Below are 20,820 nucleotides of genomic sequence, written 5' to 3'. Positions count from 1 at the left end.
ACATATATATAATATATTATATTATATTATATCATATATATTATATATATATATATATAATATTTATAGCAGCTATTTTCTGGTGACAAGGAATTGGTGATTGAGGAGATGCCCATCAATTGAGGAATAGCTGAACAAATTATGGTATGTGATTAAGAAGAAATGCTTTTCTATTATAAGAAATGATGTAAAAAAAACTTGCTTGAGAAGATACAATGGGAAATGTAGTACATATAAAGTAATAGCAATGTTGTAGAATAATCAGCTGTGAATGACTTAGCTTTTCTCAGCAATGTGTGACCCAAGAGAACTCTGAAGGACTTATGATAAAGAATACTATCCATCCTAAAGACAGAGCTGATGTTGTCTGAATACAGATTAAAGCATACTTTTTTCTATTTTAATTTTTCTTGAGATTTCTTTTCACTTGGAGGGGTTGTGTTTACTTTTACAATATGACTATTGTGATAATGTTTTTCATGACTATACATTTTTTTTAGGTTTTTGCAAGGCAAATGGGGTTAAGTGGATTGCCCAAGGCCACACAGCTAGGTAATTATTAAGTGTCTGAGACCGGATTTGAACCCAGGTACTCCTGACTCCAAGGCCGGTGCTTTATCCACTGTGCCACCTAGCTTCCCCTATACATTTTTAACCTATATCAAATAATTTGTTTTCTCTATTAGGGGGATTGAGGTGTGAGGAAGGGAAAAAAAATTGGAACTTAAGGGTTTAAAAATGAAGTTAAAACTTGTTTTGGAATGTAAAGGGGGAAAAATTAAAATAAAGGCACAAAAATTCATTGAAGAGTATTCCTTAAAAAAGCAAATTTGACCAAATGAAAAAAAAGAGATATAAAAACTCACTAAAAAGTTGCTTAGGTAGATAGAAACTAATGACTTATGAGACATCAAAAAGCAATAAAACAAAATCTATACTATTGGGAGACCTCAATTTTCTCTTCTCAGAACCAGACAAGTTTAACCATAAAATAGACAAGAGAAAAGTTAAGTAGATAAATAGAATTTTAAAAACTTTAAATATGCTTGACCTCTGGATAAAAATTTAATGGGAATAAGGAAAAGAGTATACCTTCTCCTTAGCTATAATGGCATCATCACAAGAATTTATTATGTATTAGGGGATAAAAAACCTTACAAACAAATGCAGAAAACCAGAAATATAAAAGTATCCTTTTCAGACCATAATCCAATAAATTATATTCAAAAAATGCTATGAAAACATAGACTAAAAATTAATTGAAAGCAAAATAATCTAATCCTAAAGAATGAGTGAGCCAAAGGAGGAAAAAAAGTCACAGAAACAATCAATAATTTCATTAAAGGACAACAATGAGACATATACTAAAACTTATGGAATGCAGCCAAAGCAGTACTTAGGGGAAATTTATTTCTTTAAATGCTTACAGCAATAAAATAGAAAAAGAACAAATCAATGAATTGAGTTTGCAATTTTTAAAAACTGGAAAAAGAACAAATTAAAAATCCTCCAATTAAGCAACAAATTAAAAATTCTGAAAATCAAGATGGAGTTGAGTAAGATGGAAAGTAAGAAAATTAACCTAATAAATAAAATTAGAAGCTGACTTTATAAAAAACACACACAATTAGAAAACCAACTTACCAGTATCTAAAATTAAAATGGTGAATGTGCTAACGATGAAGATGAAATTAAAACAATTATTAGGCATTATTTTGCCAATTATATGCCATCTAAGTGAATTGAATGATCTCTACAAAAATATTACAATATTACACAATAAATAATCTGTCCAGATTGTCCAGATAAAAATCAAGATGGAGCTGAATAAGATTACAAGTAAGAAAACCACTAACTTTACAAATAAAATTAAAAGCTGACTTTATTTTTTAAAAATAACACAATTAGGAAACCAACTTACCAGTATCTAAAATGAAAAGGATGAATGTGCTACCAATGATGATGAAATTAAAACAATTATTAGGCCAATTATGTGCCATCTAAGTGAAATGGATGAATATTTACAAAAATATTTTAATATTTCAAAAATAAATAATCTGTCCAGATTAACAGAGTCAGGAATACACCATTTAAATAATTTTATCTTAGAAAAAGAAATTGAACTTATAATGAGTTCAATACAAAAAGATCCCCAGAACTAGATGGATTCATAAATGAATTCTAACAATTAATTCCAATAAAATATAAAGTATTTAGAAAAATCAGCAAAGGAGTCCTACCAAATTTCTCTCATAACACAAATAATATTTTAATATTAAACAAGACAGAACAAAACAGAGAAAGAAAACTGTGTCAATTTTTCTAATTAATATTGATGCAACAACCTTAAATAAAATGATAGAAGGAGATAATGATAATATCACAAAGTAAATACACTAAGATCAAGTAAGAGTTATACCAGGAATCCTGGACTTGTTCAATATTAGGAAAATTAGCAGAATAATTAACTTTATTAATGACAAATCCAATAATAATAATATTATTTCAATAAATGCAGAAAAAATTGACAAAATACAATACTCATTCCTATTTAAAATGCATAGGAATAAATGACACTTTCCTTAAAATGATAGTGTATCTATCTAAAATCATCAGCAAGCATTGGATTACTATGATCAATTTCTACTGTATATTGTGGTTCAGTAGAAGAGATTGGGTACATAATGCACAAAGTGATTGACTATAATAATCAGTGTTTGACAAGTAAAAATATCCAAGATTTTGAGACAAGAAGTCACTATTTGACAAAAAATTTTCTGGGAAAATTTGCAAGCAGTTTGTTAGAAATTAGGTAGAGACTAACACTTCAAAATGTATACTAACATAATACATTTATTATAACCTGATTTAGAAATAAAGGGTGACATCATAAACAAATTAAAGGAGCATGGACTATTTTACCTGTCAGATTTATGAATAAGGAAAGAAGTTATGGCTAAACAAGTAGTAAAAGTCATTATAAGATGCAAAATGAATAATTTTGATTATCAAATTAAAAAAGGTTTGCACAAGCAAAATTAATGCATCCAAAATTAGAAGGAAAGTAGGAAATAAATTTTTTAAATTACCAAAAGTTTCTTTGATAAAAATCTAGTTTTTCCAAATACATAGGAATCGAGCTAGTAAGAGCCATACTCTATAGGATAAGTGAAGAATATGAACAGTCATTTTTTTCAGAGGAAGAAATCAAAGCCATCTACAACCACATAAAAAAATGCTCTAAATCATATTGATGAGAGAAATACAAATTGAAACAACTCTGAAGTCATCTCACACTTATCAGACTGACTAATATGTTAGAAAAGGAAAATGACAAAAATGTAGGAAAATTGGGACACTAATGCAGTTTTAGTAGAATTGTGAGTTAGTTCAATCAGTCTGGAGAACAATTCAGAAATATGATCAAAGGACAGTAAACTTTAATCAGCAATGCCACTTCTAGGTCTATACCTCAAAAAGATCAAAAGAAAAAGAAAAGGACCTATAGGCACAAAAATATTTATTGTATTTTTTTTTGTGTTGACAAAGAATTGGAAATTGAAGGATTGCTCCTCAGTTGGGGAATGGTTGAACAATTTATGGTATGTCTTTGAGATGGAATACTGTGCTTTAAGACTGATGAGCAGGATACTTTCAGAAAAAAACCTAGGCAGACTTACATGAGTTGATACAAAGTAAAATAAGCAGAACAAGGAGAACATTGTACCCAGTAAAAGCAAAATTATACAGTGATCAATTGTGAATGACTTAACCATTCTTTGCAATTCAAATGACTTAGAAAAATACTATCTACCTCCAGAAAAAGAAATGATGGAGTCTGAGTGCAGACTGAAGCATATTTTTATTACTTTTTTATTTATTCGTTTTTGCTTGCATTTTCTTTTGTCACAAGGTTTTGTTTGTATTTTCTTTTGTCACAGGGCTAACTAATGTAGACATATTTATGACAGCATATATATATACATATATATATAAAATCTATATTAAATTGTTTGTCTTCCCAAGTAGAGGGAATGGATGGGAGAAAGGGAGAGAATTTGTAAGTTAAATATTTTTGAATGAATATTAAAACCTTTTTGTTTACATCTCATTGAGAAAATAATAATGATGATGATGATGATGATATATGCAAAAAAAATTCTTTGGAATGTCCTCCAGGGGTAGCTAGGTGGCACAATGGATAGAGCACTTGCCCTAGAGTCAGGAGGACATGAGTTCAAATCTGGCCTCAAATACTTAATATTTACTTAGCTGTGTGACCTTGCAAAAACCAAAAAAAAAAAATTAAGAATGTCCTCTAAATCAGCCCATCAGTCAATACTATAAGACACATGGAAACCTCCTTTCCACTGATCACATAACCTACTAGAATCTACTTTATCCCAGAAATGCTAAGCTCTCTTATTAACTTCCCACAGTAATATATTACATGGCACGGGAGTCCTTTTATTCCTGTCCACTTTCTGTAGCCACCTCTGTAATGGAAAACTGCAGTCTTCTAGGGCATTTCTCTAATGGAGAACCACAGTCTTCTCCATTCAAAGGCATTTCAAGATCAATGTTTCTCAAATAATGTGACTATGGAAGATTCTGGGGCTTAAAATATAGCCAAGAAATGCCTAACTACTAAAACTAATGATCTGTAATAATCTTAGGATAAAGGATACTTACAGAAATTTTAGAGTAAAATAGGAGAAATTAAGTCTCCTTTCATATTTATTTATATTAGCATAATTTGATATTTAATGTAACAAAAGAATATGTAAAATAGCACTAGAGAACCTCTAATCATGTAGAACAGTATCAAGGCAATGAAGTGGCACAATATACAGAGAGCCACTGGACTTGGAATCAAGAAATTCAAAGTTCAAATCCAACCTTAGACACTTACTATCTGTCTCAGTTCCTTTCTCCCTAAAATGGGGGCAATTATAGCACCTATCTCACAGAGTTGTTATGAAGATCAAATGAGATAGCATTTGTAAAACTTTTCAAATCCTAAAGAATTATATAAATGGCAGCTATCATTATTAATATCAATGTATTGTGAATTGGTGAATTTTGCTTTTGATCAATTCCAGTTCCTAAGGAACTTGAATTTTGCTTTTATTTGATGTAATATCATAGGATTTAAAGCTAGAAGAGAAATAAAAGATTATCTAGTCCAACCCTCTAACTTGAAAGATGAGAAAACTAAGGTTCAGAGATAGGAAATGATTAACCCAGGGACATAAAGATAATAAGTTGGAAAACTGGATTTCTGGCTTCAAAACTTTTGACCTTACTACTAGAGAGGAAGCAAATTAGAGTAAGAAATTATCACAAAGAATCAGGATTTGGGAGATGGAAGAGAGATCTTAAGAGCCAGCTTGTCTAACCTCTACATAAAAGGAATCCTCACTATAATATACCTGATTAATCATTCAGTAGTTGAAAACCTCCAAGAAGGGAAGAGCCCATTATCTCTCAAGATAGCCCAGTACATTTTTGAACAACTCTAATTGTTAGGAAGTTGTTTTTGTTGCTTCTTCTACTGCTGCTACTTCCATTGTTGGAATCTGCAACATTCACCAATTACTCTTTGTTCTATTCTCTGGGACTGAGCAGAAAAAGTCTAATCCTTTCTTCATATGTCTTCATACCAAATACTTTAATACAGTTGCCTCTTCTATAATCTAAATATGTTCAACTCCTTCATTCCATCTTTGTTTGACATGGATTCAATACTCTTCACTTCCTTGGCTGCCCTATTCTTGACTCTCTTCAATAAGACTAGAAGAACCCTAAAACTGGAGCTATTTCCTCTCTTAGAATAGAGTGAACTGTGTCTTCACCATTCTTTGAATGCCTATTTTTCAACCCAGTTCAAGGTTCTACATAGACCCATACTGTGGACTATTTGATTCTTACTCTGGGGAATGAAAGTGGGTTATTCATTTCATCTATATCCAGTGACTGAAAGAGGTAAGTCCTGGTCAATCCTGAAGTCACTTTGGGTACTGCACTAACTTCTACAAAGTTAGCCTTCCAAAGGAACAATACATATTGACCCACCCTTTAATTTCCTTAACTCATCTCTTAATTACTCCCATAAATAGTTTTTTAGAATAGTGCCCAGAAGGGGGGTCAGATGAAGCAGTACCAAGACACCCTGAAAGTCTCATTGAAGAACTTTAGAACTGGTTGTACAACATGGGAAACACTGGCACAGGACCGCCCAACATGGCATGCCCTCATCAGTGAGGGTACTGCACTCTATGAGGAAGGTAGAATTGAAGCAGCTCCAAGGAAATGTGACATCTGTGAGTTTAGAGTTCCCACCCAGGTGTTCACATGGACTGTTTGTGCTCAACATATGGTAGAGCTTTCTGAGCTCATATTGGCTTGATCAGCCACAGTAAGACACACTGCAATTTGCTCAAACATAGTGATGTCATATTGGTCTTCTTTGATAACTAAGGACAAGAAGCAACCAACCAACTACTGTCAATACCCTTGACTACTAGCAGACAGGTGTGAAAGTGTAACTATAAAGTACTGTTATCTCTTCCTTATTATGACTTTCCCCACTGAAGTTTCAATATATTGTAAGCCAGCCTAAGACATTGAATAGACATTTAGGAGGAGGTTTGTGGAAGTCACAGATGGCATAGAAAGATGACACAGAAAAAAGTTTAGAAACTCAGAAATACATAAAATACATGCATGCATACATGTATGCACACATGCATAAATTTTACAATAAGGTACTATAAATAAACCATAAAAGAAAAAGGAAAAAAATTGAGGCATTTTTCTCCAGTACAAAGAAAAGGCCAAAATAATTTTATGTAGATTTTACAGATCATGGAATACACCCTTATGATGTGGAAAGGATAACTATATAGCGTCCCATTGGGGTGGGGGTAGGGAGTAGGAAGGGAGTGAGGTGATAATAGACTACTATAAACTATGGAAACAGTGCCTGGTACAAAATGCTAAGGTAAGTGATGATTCATTTCTTCATGCATGGATGCGTTATTTCCTTTTGGTAAGGAAATGGGGTTAAGTGACTTCCCCAATGTCACGCAGCTTGGTAATTATTAAGTGTTTGAGGTCAAATTAAAACTCAGGTCCTCCTGACTCCAAGGCTGGTGTCTATGCACTGTGCTACCTAGCTACTTGAGATGCATCATTTTTTTAAATCTACTTTTATTTAGTACCATTTAGATTTAAATATTGTTCTAGTAAAAGGTAAATAAGTCTCTGATATCTGTAAAAAAAAAGGATAATTGAACTTCCAGCAACTTGAGAAATAATTTGATGTTGTAGATCGCAAAAATGATGATATTGATCACGATAACTAGTATTTTATATAGCATTTTCAAATTTATAAATCATCTTATATATTAAAAACAACTCACCAACTAGAACTTATATAATATCTAGACACCATGTCAGGTGCTAAATACTTTACAAATATTATCTCATTTGATCCTTACAACAAAACTGGGAGGTAGATGCTATTATTAGATAGATGCTATTATTATTACCTTTGAGGAAATTGAGGCAAAATATGTTTTCTGACTGGCCTAGTTAGTGTCTGAGACTGGATTTGAACTGAGGTCTTTTTGACTCCAGGCTCAATACTTTATCCACTGTACTACCTAGGTGCTTCTGTGTATTTTCTTGTTTCACCCTTACCACAATCCTGTCATATAAATGTCATTATTCCTGTTTGAGATAAACCCAAAGATCCCAGCTATTGGGGCAAGAATTCACTATTTGACAAAAATTTCTGGGAAGACTGGAAAATAGTCTAGCAGAAATTGGGTTTATAACACCTCACACTGAATAGCAAGATGAAAGTCAAGATGAGTACCTGATATAGACATCATGAGTAACAGGGTAACATCATGAGTCAATTAATGAAAGAAATTAACTGTCAAATCTATGGAAAGAGGCTGAGTTCATGACTAAACAAGAGTTAGAGAAGTTCACAGGAGATAAAACGGATAGTTTTGGTTACATAAAATTAAAAAATTATGTACAAACAAATCAAATGCATCTAAAATTAGAAGAAAATTGGAAAACTTAGAAAAATCATTATAATTTTCTCTGATAAAGGTCTAATTTCTCAAATATACATAGGGAACTGACCAAATTCATCATAATAAAATCATTCCCCAATTAATAAATAATCAAGAGGTATGAACAAGTAGTTTTAGGAGAAAGAAATAAAAGCCATCAATAATAATATGAAAAAATGCACTAAATCACTAATGTATAGAGAAACATAAATTTAAATAACTCTGAGGTACTCTCCCACCTGTGAGATTGACTCGAATGAAGAAAAAGAAAACTATAAATTCTGCAGGGGAGATGGAAAACAAGTATACTAATTAATTATTGGTGGAGTCATAAAATAGTCCAACCTGGAAAGCAATTTGGACTTCTCCACAAGAAATTATTAAACTGTGCATATCTTTTAACTTTGTAATATTAGGTCTATACCCAAAAGAAAGCAAAGGAAACAAACTCATTTGTACAAAACTATAGTAGCTCTTTTTGTGGTGTCAAAGAATTGGAAACTGAAGGGATGGCCATCAATTGGGGAAAGGTATATAAAAATGATGGAATACTATTGTTCTAAATAAACTGATGAAGATATGGTTTCAGAACTACCTGGGAAAACGTATATGAGAAGCTGCAAAATGAAATGAATGGAACAAGGAAAACAATTTGAACAGTAACCAAAAGATTATAAAGATAATCCTCTAGGAAAGATTTAGTAGTTGATCAACCCAATGACTTACCACAATTTCAAAGAACTCATGATAAAATTGAATTTTAAAAAACTCAACAAGATCTCTTTTTTTTTTTGGTTTTTGCAAGGCAATGTGGTTAAGTGACTTGCCCAAGGTCACACAGCTAAGCAATTAAGTGTCTGAGGCCACATTTGAACTCAGGTACTCTTGACTCCAGGGCTGGTTACTCTATGCTGCAACACCTAGACACCCCAATATCTCATTTTTTAATGAATTAAAAAAACTGAGACTCAGAGCTATTAGATGACTTTCACAACTAACTGAAAGTCTGAGGTAGGTTTTGAACTTGTCTTCCTATCTCCAGATTTAGCTCTTTTTCTACCTCACATGGGCAAATTACATCTCTCAGTCTATTTCTACATCTAAAAAATGGAGGTGATGATAGCATCCATCTCACAGGTTATTGCAAAAAAAAAATTGAAAGGGGGCAGCTAGGTGGTACAGGGTATAGAGCACTGGCCCTGGAGTCAGGAGGACCTGAGTTCAAAATCTGGCATCAAACACTTAATAAGTGGCTAGCTATGTGACCTTGGGCAAATCACTTAACCCTGTTGCCTTAATTAATTTTTTTTAAATTAAAGTGTATTGAATCTTAGAGTATTATATTAATTGTCATCATCTTCTTCACCACTACCACCAACATCATTATTCTAGGCTCTAATACTGACTAGAGTGGAATAAGGATTCATAGATAGTTAGCCAAGGATAAGTGGAGAAAAGGGAGGAGTTATCTTAGTAGCCCACTCAAACTGCCCTCTGCTACTTACCTCACAGAATTGTTGTGAGGAAAAGGATTACTTTTTTTTTGGTCATAAACCCAAATTTGTTGAAACCCAAATCATTGTTCTCTAATATCTTCTCAGGATGGAGAGATAACCTTGGCTTGTCTGAGGCTGTTCTAATGATTCAGAGGCCTTGGCAGGTCCTCCCAGACCAGAAAGACTCTGAGTATAACAAAAAAAGAATGAATGTATTCTGTCCAAGAACAACCACCAAAAATCTGGTCATCAGGTAGCAAATTTTTTCAGCCAAAGCAAGTCATAAGAACATCCTAGTAAGACATGAAGGATGATGATCTGCATTACTGAAGTGAGGACCAAATTCCAATCAAATTATGGATGCTCGAAATATTGAAGTATGAAAAATAAATCAAAGGGACTCCCCAACCAAAAAAAATCACTTTACTCCCCTTCAGGAATAGGGAAGTGATTTATCATCTTCCTGTACTCTATCTTCATCAGAACTCTTCAGAAGGACTGTGATCTATTTAAGGTGTCAGTGTGCCACCATTTAGGAAGTACATAGGAAAACTGGAGAGTATCCAAAGAAGAGCTAAGAGGCTTGAATTCATGCCATTAGAGAATGAGATGAATGAACCTGGCATATTTAGTCTTGAGAAGACTCAGGGAAGACATGAGAGCTGTCTTTAAGTTTTATATATTGGAAAAATTGTTATATATTGGAGAAGGATTGTTATATATCAGAGAAATTAAAATTCCTTTGTTTTCCCCCTTAGACTAGATCCAAGATCCAAGAGTAGTTGGTGGAAGTCACAAAGCAGCTGATTTAGGCTTGATGACTAGAAAAAGTTTCCTTAATAGGGCTGCCCAAAAGTAGACAGGGACAGGTAAGGGGCACAGTGAATAGAGTGCCTGGAGACTCAACTTCCTAGGTTCAAATCTAAATGGACTGCAGAAGAAAATGGCAAACCACTCCAATATCTTTGCCAAGAAAACGCCAAATGCAGTCATATAGAGTTGGACCCAACTGAAATGTCTGAACAACAATAACACCAAATGTAGACAGGGTTACCTTGGAAGGTGGTGGGTTCCTCTTTTTTGGAGGTCTTCAAGGAGAAGTTTGATAACCGCTTGTAAGGTAAGTTTGAGTGGGCATCGTTTGATGTGTGGGTTGTAACAGGTAGCTACTGAGGTCCCTCCCATCTTTCAAACACTGATTCTGTGACATTTTAGACAGTCAGGGAAGGAAAAACTTGAGACAGGATTGACCAAGATGGAGAGAACTAAAACTAAGAGATCTCTAAGTGCTAATTGATTAAGACTAGTCTACAAAATAGAATGCTGTACCTACTCTCTGCCCTTAGTATTGCCTATATGCATAGTATTTGTATCCTGATAGGTATTTCTTTCCAGTCCAGTTCCCACAGTTATAGCTGAGGACAGTTGGTCTTCATTTTGTTCAGTCTGCTCTTTCCTGTACCATATTGATTAACAATCAACTAGCATTCATTACAGTAGCTAGGTGGCAATGTGAATAGTGTTTCATGGTCTAGAACATTTGAGTTCGAATTCACCCTCAAAAATTTATTAGCTGTATGACCCTTGGCAAGTCACTTCACCCCTATTTGCCTCAGTTCCTCATCTACAAAATGGGGACATGCTGGAGGAGGAAGTGGCAAACTATTCTGGTATCTTTGCCACATAGAGTTGGATTGACTGAGTGACTGAATAGCAAGCATTTAGTTTCAGGTCCTAAGTGCTTAATGTACTACCTCTTTTAGGAGATATTTACAATTTAAATGGAATTTTGACAAAGTGTAATTGAGTAAACAATGGTTCTGGAATCAGAGAAACTAGGTGTATATCCCAGCTCTGACACTTATCAGTGTGACTTTAATCAAGTCCTCCATAGATCTCAGTTTCCTCAGCTATAAATGAGGAGCATGAACAAGATGGCTTTGGAGGTCCCTTTTAGCTGTAGCTATGTGATATCTATGATCTCAAATCTAAGATTCTTTGAGAGCTATCACTTGGTTCAAGTCAAAGGATTGAAGTTCTAACTTCAGACATGAGTCAGTGGAATCAAAGTCTTTTGGACACACTCCGTGTCCCAGGGCTAACAGCCAAAGAGCAGGCTACGCCCTATGCTTGGAGTAACTACAATCCTTTGCACACTAGAGGACCCTCTGGCATAGTGTTTCATTTTGTCAGCACCAGATATTCAATGAGGGATTTATGATTTTCACTTGTTCTACTTCCCAGAAATCTGATAGTCAACATTCATCACATCTCTTGACATGTTCACAATCCCTGTTCCTTGTAACTGCTAAGTGAAATGAATCTGGTACTGCATCCCTCTTCCTGTTAGTTTTATTCCCCACTGAGAGACAATCAACTTGGAGACTGGTTCCTACAAGACCCAGTAATGTCTGCATTGTCCATGTGTGAGACTGTTGTGGAAGAGCAACTCAAGACCTAAAAATGATTATGTCATGGTCCATCCCATTTGTGATTTGTATGAATATAAACTCTTCCTTTTCTCCAGCAAGATAAGTCCTTCCCCTCAGGAGGATTTTTGCTTGCAGGAGTCATTCTCTTCATCATGAAATTAATTAAACTTTTGCTTGATCCCCAATTTTCCTGTCTCTAGCTTGCGCTATTCATCTCCAGCTATTCACAGATTAGAGGCCAGTTCTAGTCTGATTGACAGTGGGTAGGAAGAACATGTTAGGGGACAGAGAGTCCTTCCCAGAGTTCCTGAAATCATCCTCTATAGGTGGACACTTATTCTGTCTATACATTAGCCTGCTTCTCTCTATTCTAAGGCTGTTTTAGACCCATCCCAAACGACCAACCTGAAGAAAAGATGTGGAAGATAAAAAGTGATATCTAAGGGGTGGCTAGGTGGTGCAGTGGATAGAGCACTGGCCCTGGAGTCAGGAGTACCTGAGATCAAATCTGGCCTCAGACACTTAATAATTACCTAGCTGTATGGCCTTGGACAAGCCACTTAACTCCATTGCCTTGCAAAAACCTAAAAGAAATGTGGTATCTAAGAGGGAAGAAAAAATTTTGGTTTTACAATTTCCCCTAAGCAGAGTGAACAAGAATAAATTAAGCAAATAAGGAAATTAAAGTATCAACATTTTGAGTTAAAAGTTTGGTGTGTACAGAGTCAGTCTTGCAGATGAAAGATTGGTCAAATGTCCCTGACACAGTCCATTCCTACCTTTCTGCTCTGGAGCACTGCTGATGGTGAAAGGGTGCCATTCATACTTGGCAATAACTGGAATGTTCAAATATACATAATCTCCAGGCTTATATTGGAAAAAAGAAGGTCGTCTGATCACAAGGTGAGTGACCTGGGATTAGAGGAAATAAATTGGGTCAAAAAATTATCCCATTGAAACAAGGGAGCTTTGTGGCAATGAAAGTATAGAGAATATCCTAATTGAAGACTTTTGCATTGTTTAAAAGTCATTGAGTCTAAACCCCCCCCACCCCAGTACAGAAAAACTGAGGAAAACAGAAAAACTGAGGAAAACAGAGATTAATGACTTGCCTAAGGTTCCATTAATAGAAAAAGTCACAGACTAAATTTGAAGTCAGGTCTTTCTGATTCCAGATCCAGAGCTCTAACCACTGTACCATATTTGTCATGGAGAATGCCAATTACTAACTGAGAGAAAAGCAAAGGGAGCTAGGACCCTAAGGGGTCAGGGCAGAAATTAAAGTGAGGCATGATGAGGAAGTAAAGATTTGAAAATATTCCAAAACTTTTTGAAAACATACTTCCTTCAGGAAACCTATCCCAACTACCATAGCCTGCTCTGATCTCTCTCTTTGTAGATAGGAGCATGGTCAAATGGATAGATTTGGATCTGGCATCAGAAAAACTTGAATCCAAATCCTGCCCTAATTTAGGCAAAAATACACTATATATGCCCTCAGACACTTTCTAGGTATGTGACCCTGAATAAATCTGAGATCTCAGTCTCAATTTCTTCTTCTATAAAATGGAGATAATAATAACAACTATTTCATGAGGTCATTGTGAGGACCAGATGTAATAATGTATGTAAAAATCTTCACAAATTTATAGTGGTCTATAAATCTCAGCTATTATTATAAGAACTCCTTTATCCTTTATAGCCTATGTCTTATAATCTAACCTCAAATTTTGTGATGACTGACATCTTTCTCTTATTTAATAGAATTTTTAGATTTAGGACTAGAAGAGACTCTAGAGGTTATACATCCAATCCAATTTGAACTTTCCCCTTCCCACTTCTGTTCTCTTAAATCTTTGCTGTGAGAAGTGGGAGTATAGCACATAAAAAGGTAAGGTTGATAGCAGACAGGACCAATCTACCTTGGAGGAGAGGAGACTGACTTCCATAATGCATAGGGATGTCATTCGTGACAGCACCAGACCTACAACTTTCTCTAGGAAGAATAAGAGTCCAGGAATCAGTAGCCACTTCCAGAAATTGGGCCCATGTATAATGAGCAGCACCCAAATAAAGATGTAGGAGAGGTGGGTCCAGTAGAATACCTGTAAGAACACAGAAAGAGATGCTGGCTGAGAAGTGACTGTAAATTCAGCAAGAGACAGTCCAGTACTGACCCATGGGGGTTGGAAGGTTTGGGCAGGCAATGGGACAGAGTCTTGCCATGGCTGTTCAATGCCAATATCTTCTTTTTATTGTTGGGTTTGCCAGAATCAGGATAGCTAAAGCCAGGAAAGGCATTCATTCACCAGGAGCAATAATTTTAGCCAAAGGAGTGACAAAGGAGACTGTTCTTTTGACTTGTTGACTAGAGTAGGGTGAAGCTCCTCACAATGAACCAATGAACCCTACCTTATCTGCTGTTTTCAGAAAAATAGAAATAGTACCTATGTACTGATCTAGGGATAGTGCTGGTTGACTTGAGAAGGGAATCCTGACCTGGAAGTAACAAGGAACTCCCTCAAAAGACCTTCACTGTCCTTTCTTTCCTTCTTGGATCCTGAAACTCTTTTTTATTTTTTTACTGAACACCATAGATAGAAAGGACGTGACAATGGTATTAAGTGGATGAAAAAGATTGAGAAAATTGAGAATCCATCTAAAGTCAAACATTTTGACTTGAACATGAAAATAGTGCTGTACAAAACAATTCATGAAAATTGCACGTGAATAACATTCTATGAACAAAAGTTCACTAGGATACAACCCTGGGGAAGAGTGGAAGGGAAATAACTAGAATAAAGGATATGGAATGGGGTGGGGTAGGAAGGATTGATAACCTCAGAAATGGATGGTCCTGAGAGAATAGATTCTAGGGGGATGGGAAAACAGATATAGAGACATCATACCTCAAAGTGTCCACTCCTCCGGACAAAGGAGCAGGAACATACAAGCATGAGGAGGATGAGAAGTTGCAGAACAATGCCTGTGAGAGAAGCTGTGCCATAGACCCATCCAATGCCAGGTCGGGTGGTGAGGAGATATTCCCAGAACTTGAAAAGGTTGTCTTCCAATAGAGCCAGGCGTACTAGACAAAAAAAAAAAATCCAAGAATAGAGAAAACAGATTACCATTACCATTACCTGGGACAAACATGGATAGCAGATCAAATTCAAAATCTTAAGGTGATTTGTTCTGGAATCCAAGAGCCAGCAGCCAGCAGTGGATTTATACATTTTCTAAACCATACTGAACTTTCCTCTCCAACATAGCATTTTAGATTACACAGAATGCTAATGTTGGAAAGGGACCTTGGAAATCTTCTAGTCTCTATTCTGTCCCTCATGGTACTCAGCTCAGAAGGGACACATGGCAGACATGTTTGTTGATTTGTTTCTGTTCATAATCATCCAGATAAGCAAAACCAAGAGAATACTGCATACATTAACAACAATGCTGTGAGTTGATCAACCTTGATGGATGCAGCTGCTCTCAGCATTTCAGAGAGCTAGGACAACCCTAGGAGACCTATTATGGACAATGCTATCCCCATCCAGAGGGAGAAAAACAAAACAAAAGAGAACAACAACAAAAAACCCCTTCAGAATATAATGAACACTACATTTACTTTTTTAAAAATTTCACTTAGGTATTTCTTTTCTATCTCATGGTCTTCTTTCTTTTCTCTTAATCTTAATTCCTCAAGCAGAAAATGACTAATCTGTAAACATGTTAAACACAAATGTACCTGAGTTCTAATGTGGCCTCAGACACTTAATAATTACCTAGCTGTGTGGCCTTGGGCAAGCCACTTAACCCCATTGTCTTGCAAAAAAAAGTCAATTGAAAAAGAATGAAAAAATAAAAATAAAAAAAGGGAATCATCTAGATATGTACAGGGCTATCTCCTGCCTTTCATTTGACTGTGCTCTTGAATCCTACAGTGAGCAAATGGAAACCTGAAGAAGAGTTCCTCAAGATCACACAATTAATTAGTATCATATTAGCTTGCCTTAGATATTTAAAAGGTTATCTTGAAAATGTTGTCATTTTGCTTCCCTTTCTGATCTACATTCACTTAATGGGTGATAAGAAGAGAACCAACAATATTGCTGCCACTGAAGGGAGCCACTGACTTTTCTTTTCCCAGATAATTCTCATTGCCCCATTAGGTTCAGGATGCCCACTGCCAACTGAATGATGATCCCTAGATTCCTACTTGTGCTGGAGATATCCCAGAGCACTCTTGAACTCACTATGCTTTGTGTAGTAGAACAACCATTTTCCTCCAAGATCCTCAGGACCTTGCCATCTGCTCTGCAACTTTAGTATTACTTGACTTTTCCATTTCCCACAAACTGAACAGAAACACAAACTTTCCTTTTTGTATTATTTCCTCCAATTAGAAAATGACTTTTTTAAGAGCTATGGTTGTCCCATTTTTTTTTTTTGCATCTTGAGTGCTTATGTCTAGTAAGCTCTTAAATCTTTTTCCATTTAGTTATATTTAATGTAGCACCTCATTATGCAGTCTTTTCATATTCTAATTGTTCTATATATGTTAATATCATTTTCACAACTAAAATGCTAATCCCACAAAGACAAAGAATATGACTCTCTTTTCTGTCCCTCACAGAATCTAGGATGGAATTGGACACATTGTAGGCATGTTGTTTGAATGTTGTCCATTGTTCAAGTTAAGACTGTCTACCTCTACTAAGTGCCCTTCATCCTATGACTGTTACTATACAAGATCATATCTTACCTCTGTTTTCTAACAATTATGTGAACATGAGTAAGTTGAATAAGCTCTTGAGTCTCAATTTTCTTATCTATATGTAACAGCCATATCCAAGAGAAAAGGACTCCATGTCTTAGGTTATGAGACCCCAGAGCATAATTACTCATTGGAGGAGAGTAAGAATTCTATTTTCCATAAGACTGGATGACAATGGCACAGCTGCTGCTTAGAAGGAGAAAATGATTTCTTTTAAAAGGGACAGCCACAGGGGATGAAGAGTCTTAGCAGAGTCCAGAACAGCAAGAATTTTGGTTGTCTAGGCAGCAACCAAGTGATCTGGAGGGCAGTAATCCCGAAGGAGGAGACATCCTGGCCCTGGCAAGTTGAAGAGGATCCAATGTGAACAGATAGATGGCAACTTTGTTGAAGTTTCCAATCCTCCCATCCTTGCTGCAAGGACACTTTGTCCAAGCCTTTGCTAACAGAATTGTGATTCTTTTTGTCATTCAGTCATTTTTCTGTCATGTCTGACTCTTCATGACACCATTTAGGGTTTTCTAGACAAAGATACTGAAGTGGTTTGCCATTTTTTCCTCCATTTCATTTCATAAATGAGGAAATTGAGCTAAACAGGGTTAAATGACTTGATCAGGACCACACAATTAGGTATGAAACTCAAAATGTAACTTCCTTACTCCAGATCCCAATACTATTCCAGCAAAAAAAAGGAATGAAATCATACTCACCTGAAATGTGGATTATAATCATAGTCTGCTGATTTGCTATTCACTTCTGTTCTGATTTCATGTCCTAAGAGGGATATAGAATCTGTGGCTCCCAGAACTGAATATAATGATCTAGATGATTTTGTATGTATTTATTTTGTACATGCTGACTCCCTCTATAGGATCTAAGATACTTTGGTAAGGGTTGCTTTGTTTTGTTGTTATTCTGGATCTCCAATGCTTATCTCTGTGTCTTCTTCATAATAGCTATTTAATGAGTCTTCATTGATTGATAAGAATCCTTACTATAACATGTTCTTACTCAAGTGGTTTGCCATTTCTTTCTCTGGTTTATTTCATAAATGAGGAAACTGAGCTAAACAGGGTTAAACTACGTGCTCAGGACCACACAGTTAGATCTGAAACTCAAGAAGGCTAAAATATAAGCCTCTGCTTGACAACCATCAATGAGGGCAAATGTACTATTATTGCCCAGGGCATCCCATTCCAATTTTAAATGGCATTAATTTTTAGGAACTCTGGTCTTGCTTAGCTCTTTATAGGCCCTGTGTACAACTCAGCTTTTAAGCAGGGCTGGAGGGAAAAATACCATAGTAAATAATCCTGATGTAGGAGGTGGCACCTCTGGCAAGTGACAATGAGCAACTGTCCTTTTTTTTGAAAATCAGCCTGAAGATACTAATTGTATTGCTGCTGTGACTGAGGATTAATTTCATCATTATAGAAAGCTATATAGAATAAGGCTAAAATACATACAGCCTAAAATGTCCATATCTTGGAATTAACTATCTCACTACTAAGCATATACTAAAAGAAATTAAAGATAAGAAGATCCTACATTACTCCATCTTATTCATTAATGCTACCTTTTTGATAAAGGAATGAAAAACAGAAAAATTGCTTATCAGTGAAGGAATGGCCAAACAAATTGTGCAAGAGGCCAGCGGCCACATATCCTGTTGATCAAATAACCTTGCAGGTGAAAGTTAGTGGAAATAACAATTAGATTTGGAGCTGAAGAGAACCTGAGAGACCATCTAGTCCAATCCCCTTATTTTACAGATCAGGAAACTGAGAGCTAGGAAGATTAAATTATTTGACTGAGGTCATAGAGGTACCAGAAGTAGGATTTGAGCCTAGTCCTTAGACTCTAAATTCATGGTTCTTTCTGCTAAATCTTTAGTGTTTTTTTTCTGCATTGTGAACCTTTTAGGCAGTCTGGTGTAGCCTATGGACTTCTCAAAATATTATTTCTAAATAACTGAAGGAAATGCTAAATTTCAATCAGTTAGTCAAGAAATATTTGTTAATTGCCTACTATGTGCCAGCCAATTTAGTAAGCAATGGGGATTTAAAAAAAAAGTCAAAAAATGATGCCCTTGCCCTCAATATATTATATTTTTTATATATATATATATATATATATATATATATATATATAATCTTACAATCTAACAGGGGAGACAAGTAAAAATATGTACAAACAAACAATATACAGTATAAATAGGAAAAAAATCAACAGAGCAAAGGCACTAGTATCAAGAGGGGTTGAGAAAGGTTTCCTGTAGAAGATAAGAATTTAAGGAAGTTAAGGAAATGAGGAAGGGAAAGGGAATAGGAAGAACATTCAAAGCAAAGGGGAACAGCCAGAGAAAATGTTCAGAGCCTAGAGATGAAGTATCTTGTTCATGGAACAGACAGGAGACCAGTGTCACTGGATCAAAGAGTATGTGTTGGGGAGTAAAGTATAAGAAGACTGGAAAGGTAGGAAGGAGGTTAGGTTATGAAGAGCTTTGAATGTCAGACATTGTGTTTGATCTTGAAAGAGATAGGAAGAGTTTATTAAGTTGGTGAGTGACATGGTCAGATCTATGCTTTAGGAAAACCCTTTGTTAACTGAATGAAAGATGGGAAGAGACAAAGTATGTTAGTGGGAGAAAAAATAAGTAATTTTTCCTCCTATCCATGTTCACAGAGTCCTTGAAATCTATTCAAGGATTCCAGACTCAGAAAAATATAGTCTTTTTTTCTGAATTTGTTTCCTTTACTTGGTAACAATTCATATTGATCTTTCCAAGTGACTCTTAACATGTCATATTAGTTCTTATGGTGCTGTAATGTTCCATTACATTCTGGCTATAACAATGTAAATGGAAAGAATAATTAATTAATTAATTGGATAATTATAATAACCACACAGTCCCACAGAAGAGCTGAAAAAAATATGCCACTCTGCCTTCTTTGCAGAAGATACTACAGGTCTGGACCTTATATAAATTGTGCTATTTAGTTGATGAGTTAGTTGATTTTGCTGAAATGCTTTTTCTCCCTCTTGCTCTATTATTCTTTGTTACAAGGCAAAACTCAGTATCTCACTGAGATATTTAGAGATGAAATTGGTGTAAAAGGAAAACATATCAATAATATAGGATTAAAAGGAAAGTGTAGGTTAAAACAAAAGAATAAAAAACACAAGAACAGAGCAAAATGAGGAGACTAGAAAGGAGTTCATAATGAGATTCCAGATGGTCTTAGTTGAAGAGGAGTTCTTAGGAGTAGAAACTTACCAAAGTTGACCACATGGGCAATGGTATGTATGATTGTAAATCCAACCACCACATAGCCAATGAGCTGGTGGAACTCTACATTCTGGTCCAGTGGGAAAACTCGGGCCAACCATGTGGCTCTTAGACGTGTGAGACAACGTCGCAGCATTAGCACCTACAAAGGCCATGGGATGGGGGGATGAGGAAAGAAAAAAGAAGCAGTAATGGCTTCATACTCTTTTCCTTTGCATTTTTCTCTGGAAATATTCTTATTGCATCTTCCTAGACCAACTAGTTTCTGAAAGTACAGTTTTTTGTCATTTCTGTCCCCTGCTCAGGGACTGACACTGAGTCCCCAGAATCTACAAGATAAAGTTCAAATGATTCTTTTTGGCATTCAAAATGCCTTAGGTCTTCTAAATCCTAGGCAGAATGAATGACCTCACTCTACCTTTCCAAACATACCCCTCTACCACCTGCTCCATTATTTTCCAACATGAAATATCTATTCTTGCTAAGCTAGTCTCTCTGCTGACAATCTTGGGCCATTGCTCATGTCATCCTGCTTTATTGGGATGCCTTCCCTTCTCTACCTACTCAAAGTTTAACCAGGAGATATATAAATCTTGGAAATTCATGTTCCAAAACAACTTGCAAATATGTATACATATAATCTCAGATCTAGAGCCATAAAGAACTCCAGTGACCACTTGTCCAACCCCTTCATTTGCAGACAAACATTGATTCCCTGAGATTTTCCCAGTCATTC

The 20,820-nt window shown here is 35.5% G+C and overlaps 1 protein-coding gene across 2 annotated transcripts in view; it reads right to left on the bottom strand.

The window, feature by feature from the left end:
• Positions 1-20,820, bottom strand: part of NOX5 (NADPH oxidase 5) — a 60,211-nt gene that overhangs the window by 13,664 nt on the left and 25,727 nt on the right. For both annotated transcript variants that reach the window (XM_074234496.1, XM_074234495.1), the window contains exons 6-9: positions 20,073-20,226; positions 14,928-15,106; positions 13,941-14,123; positions 12,798-12,930 (exon numbers count right to left, since the gene is read on the bottom strand). In XM_074234496.1, the coding sequence (XP_074090597.1) occupies positions 12,798-12,930; positions 13,941-14,123; positions 14,928-15,106; positions 20,073-20,226 (649 nt within the window). The remainder of the gene's footprint in view (positions 1-12,797; positions 12,931-13,940; positions 14,124-14,927; positions 15,107-20,072; positions 20,227-20,820) is intronic.

Source organism: Macrotis lagotis, chromosome 4 (genome assembly GCF_037893015.1).
Source record: "Macrotis lagotis isolate mMagLag1 chromosome 4, bilby.v1.9.chrom.fasta, whole genome shotgun sequence".
NCBI lineage: Eukaryota > Metazoa > Chordata > Mammalia > Peramelemorphia > Peramelidae > Macrotis > Macrotis lagotis.
This window is presented reverse-complemented; position numbering and strand designations above follow the sequence as displayed.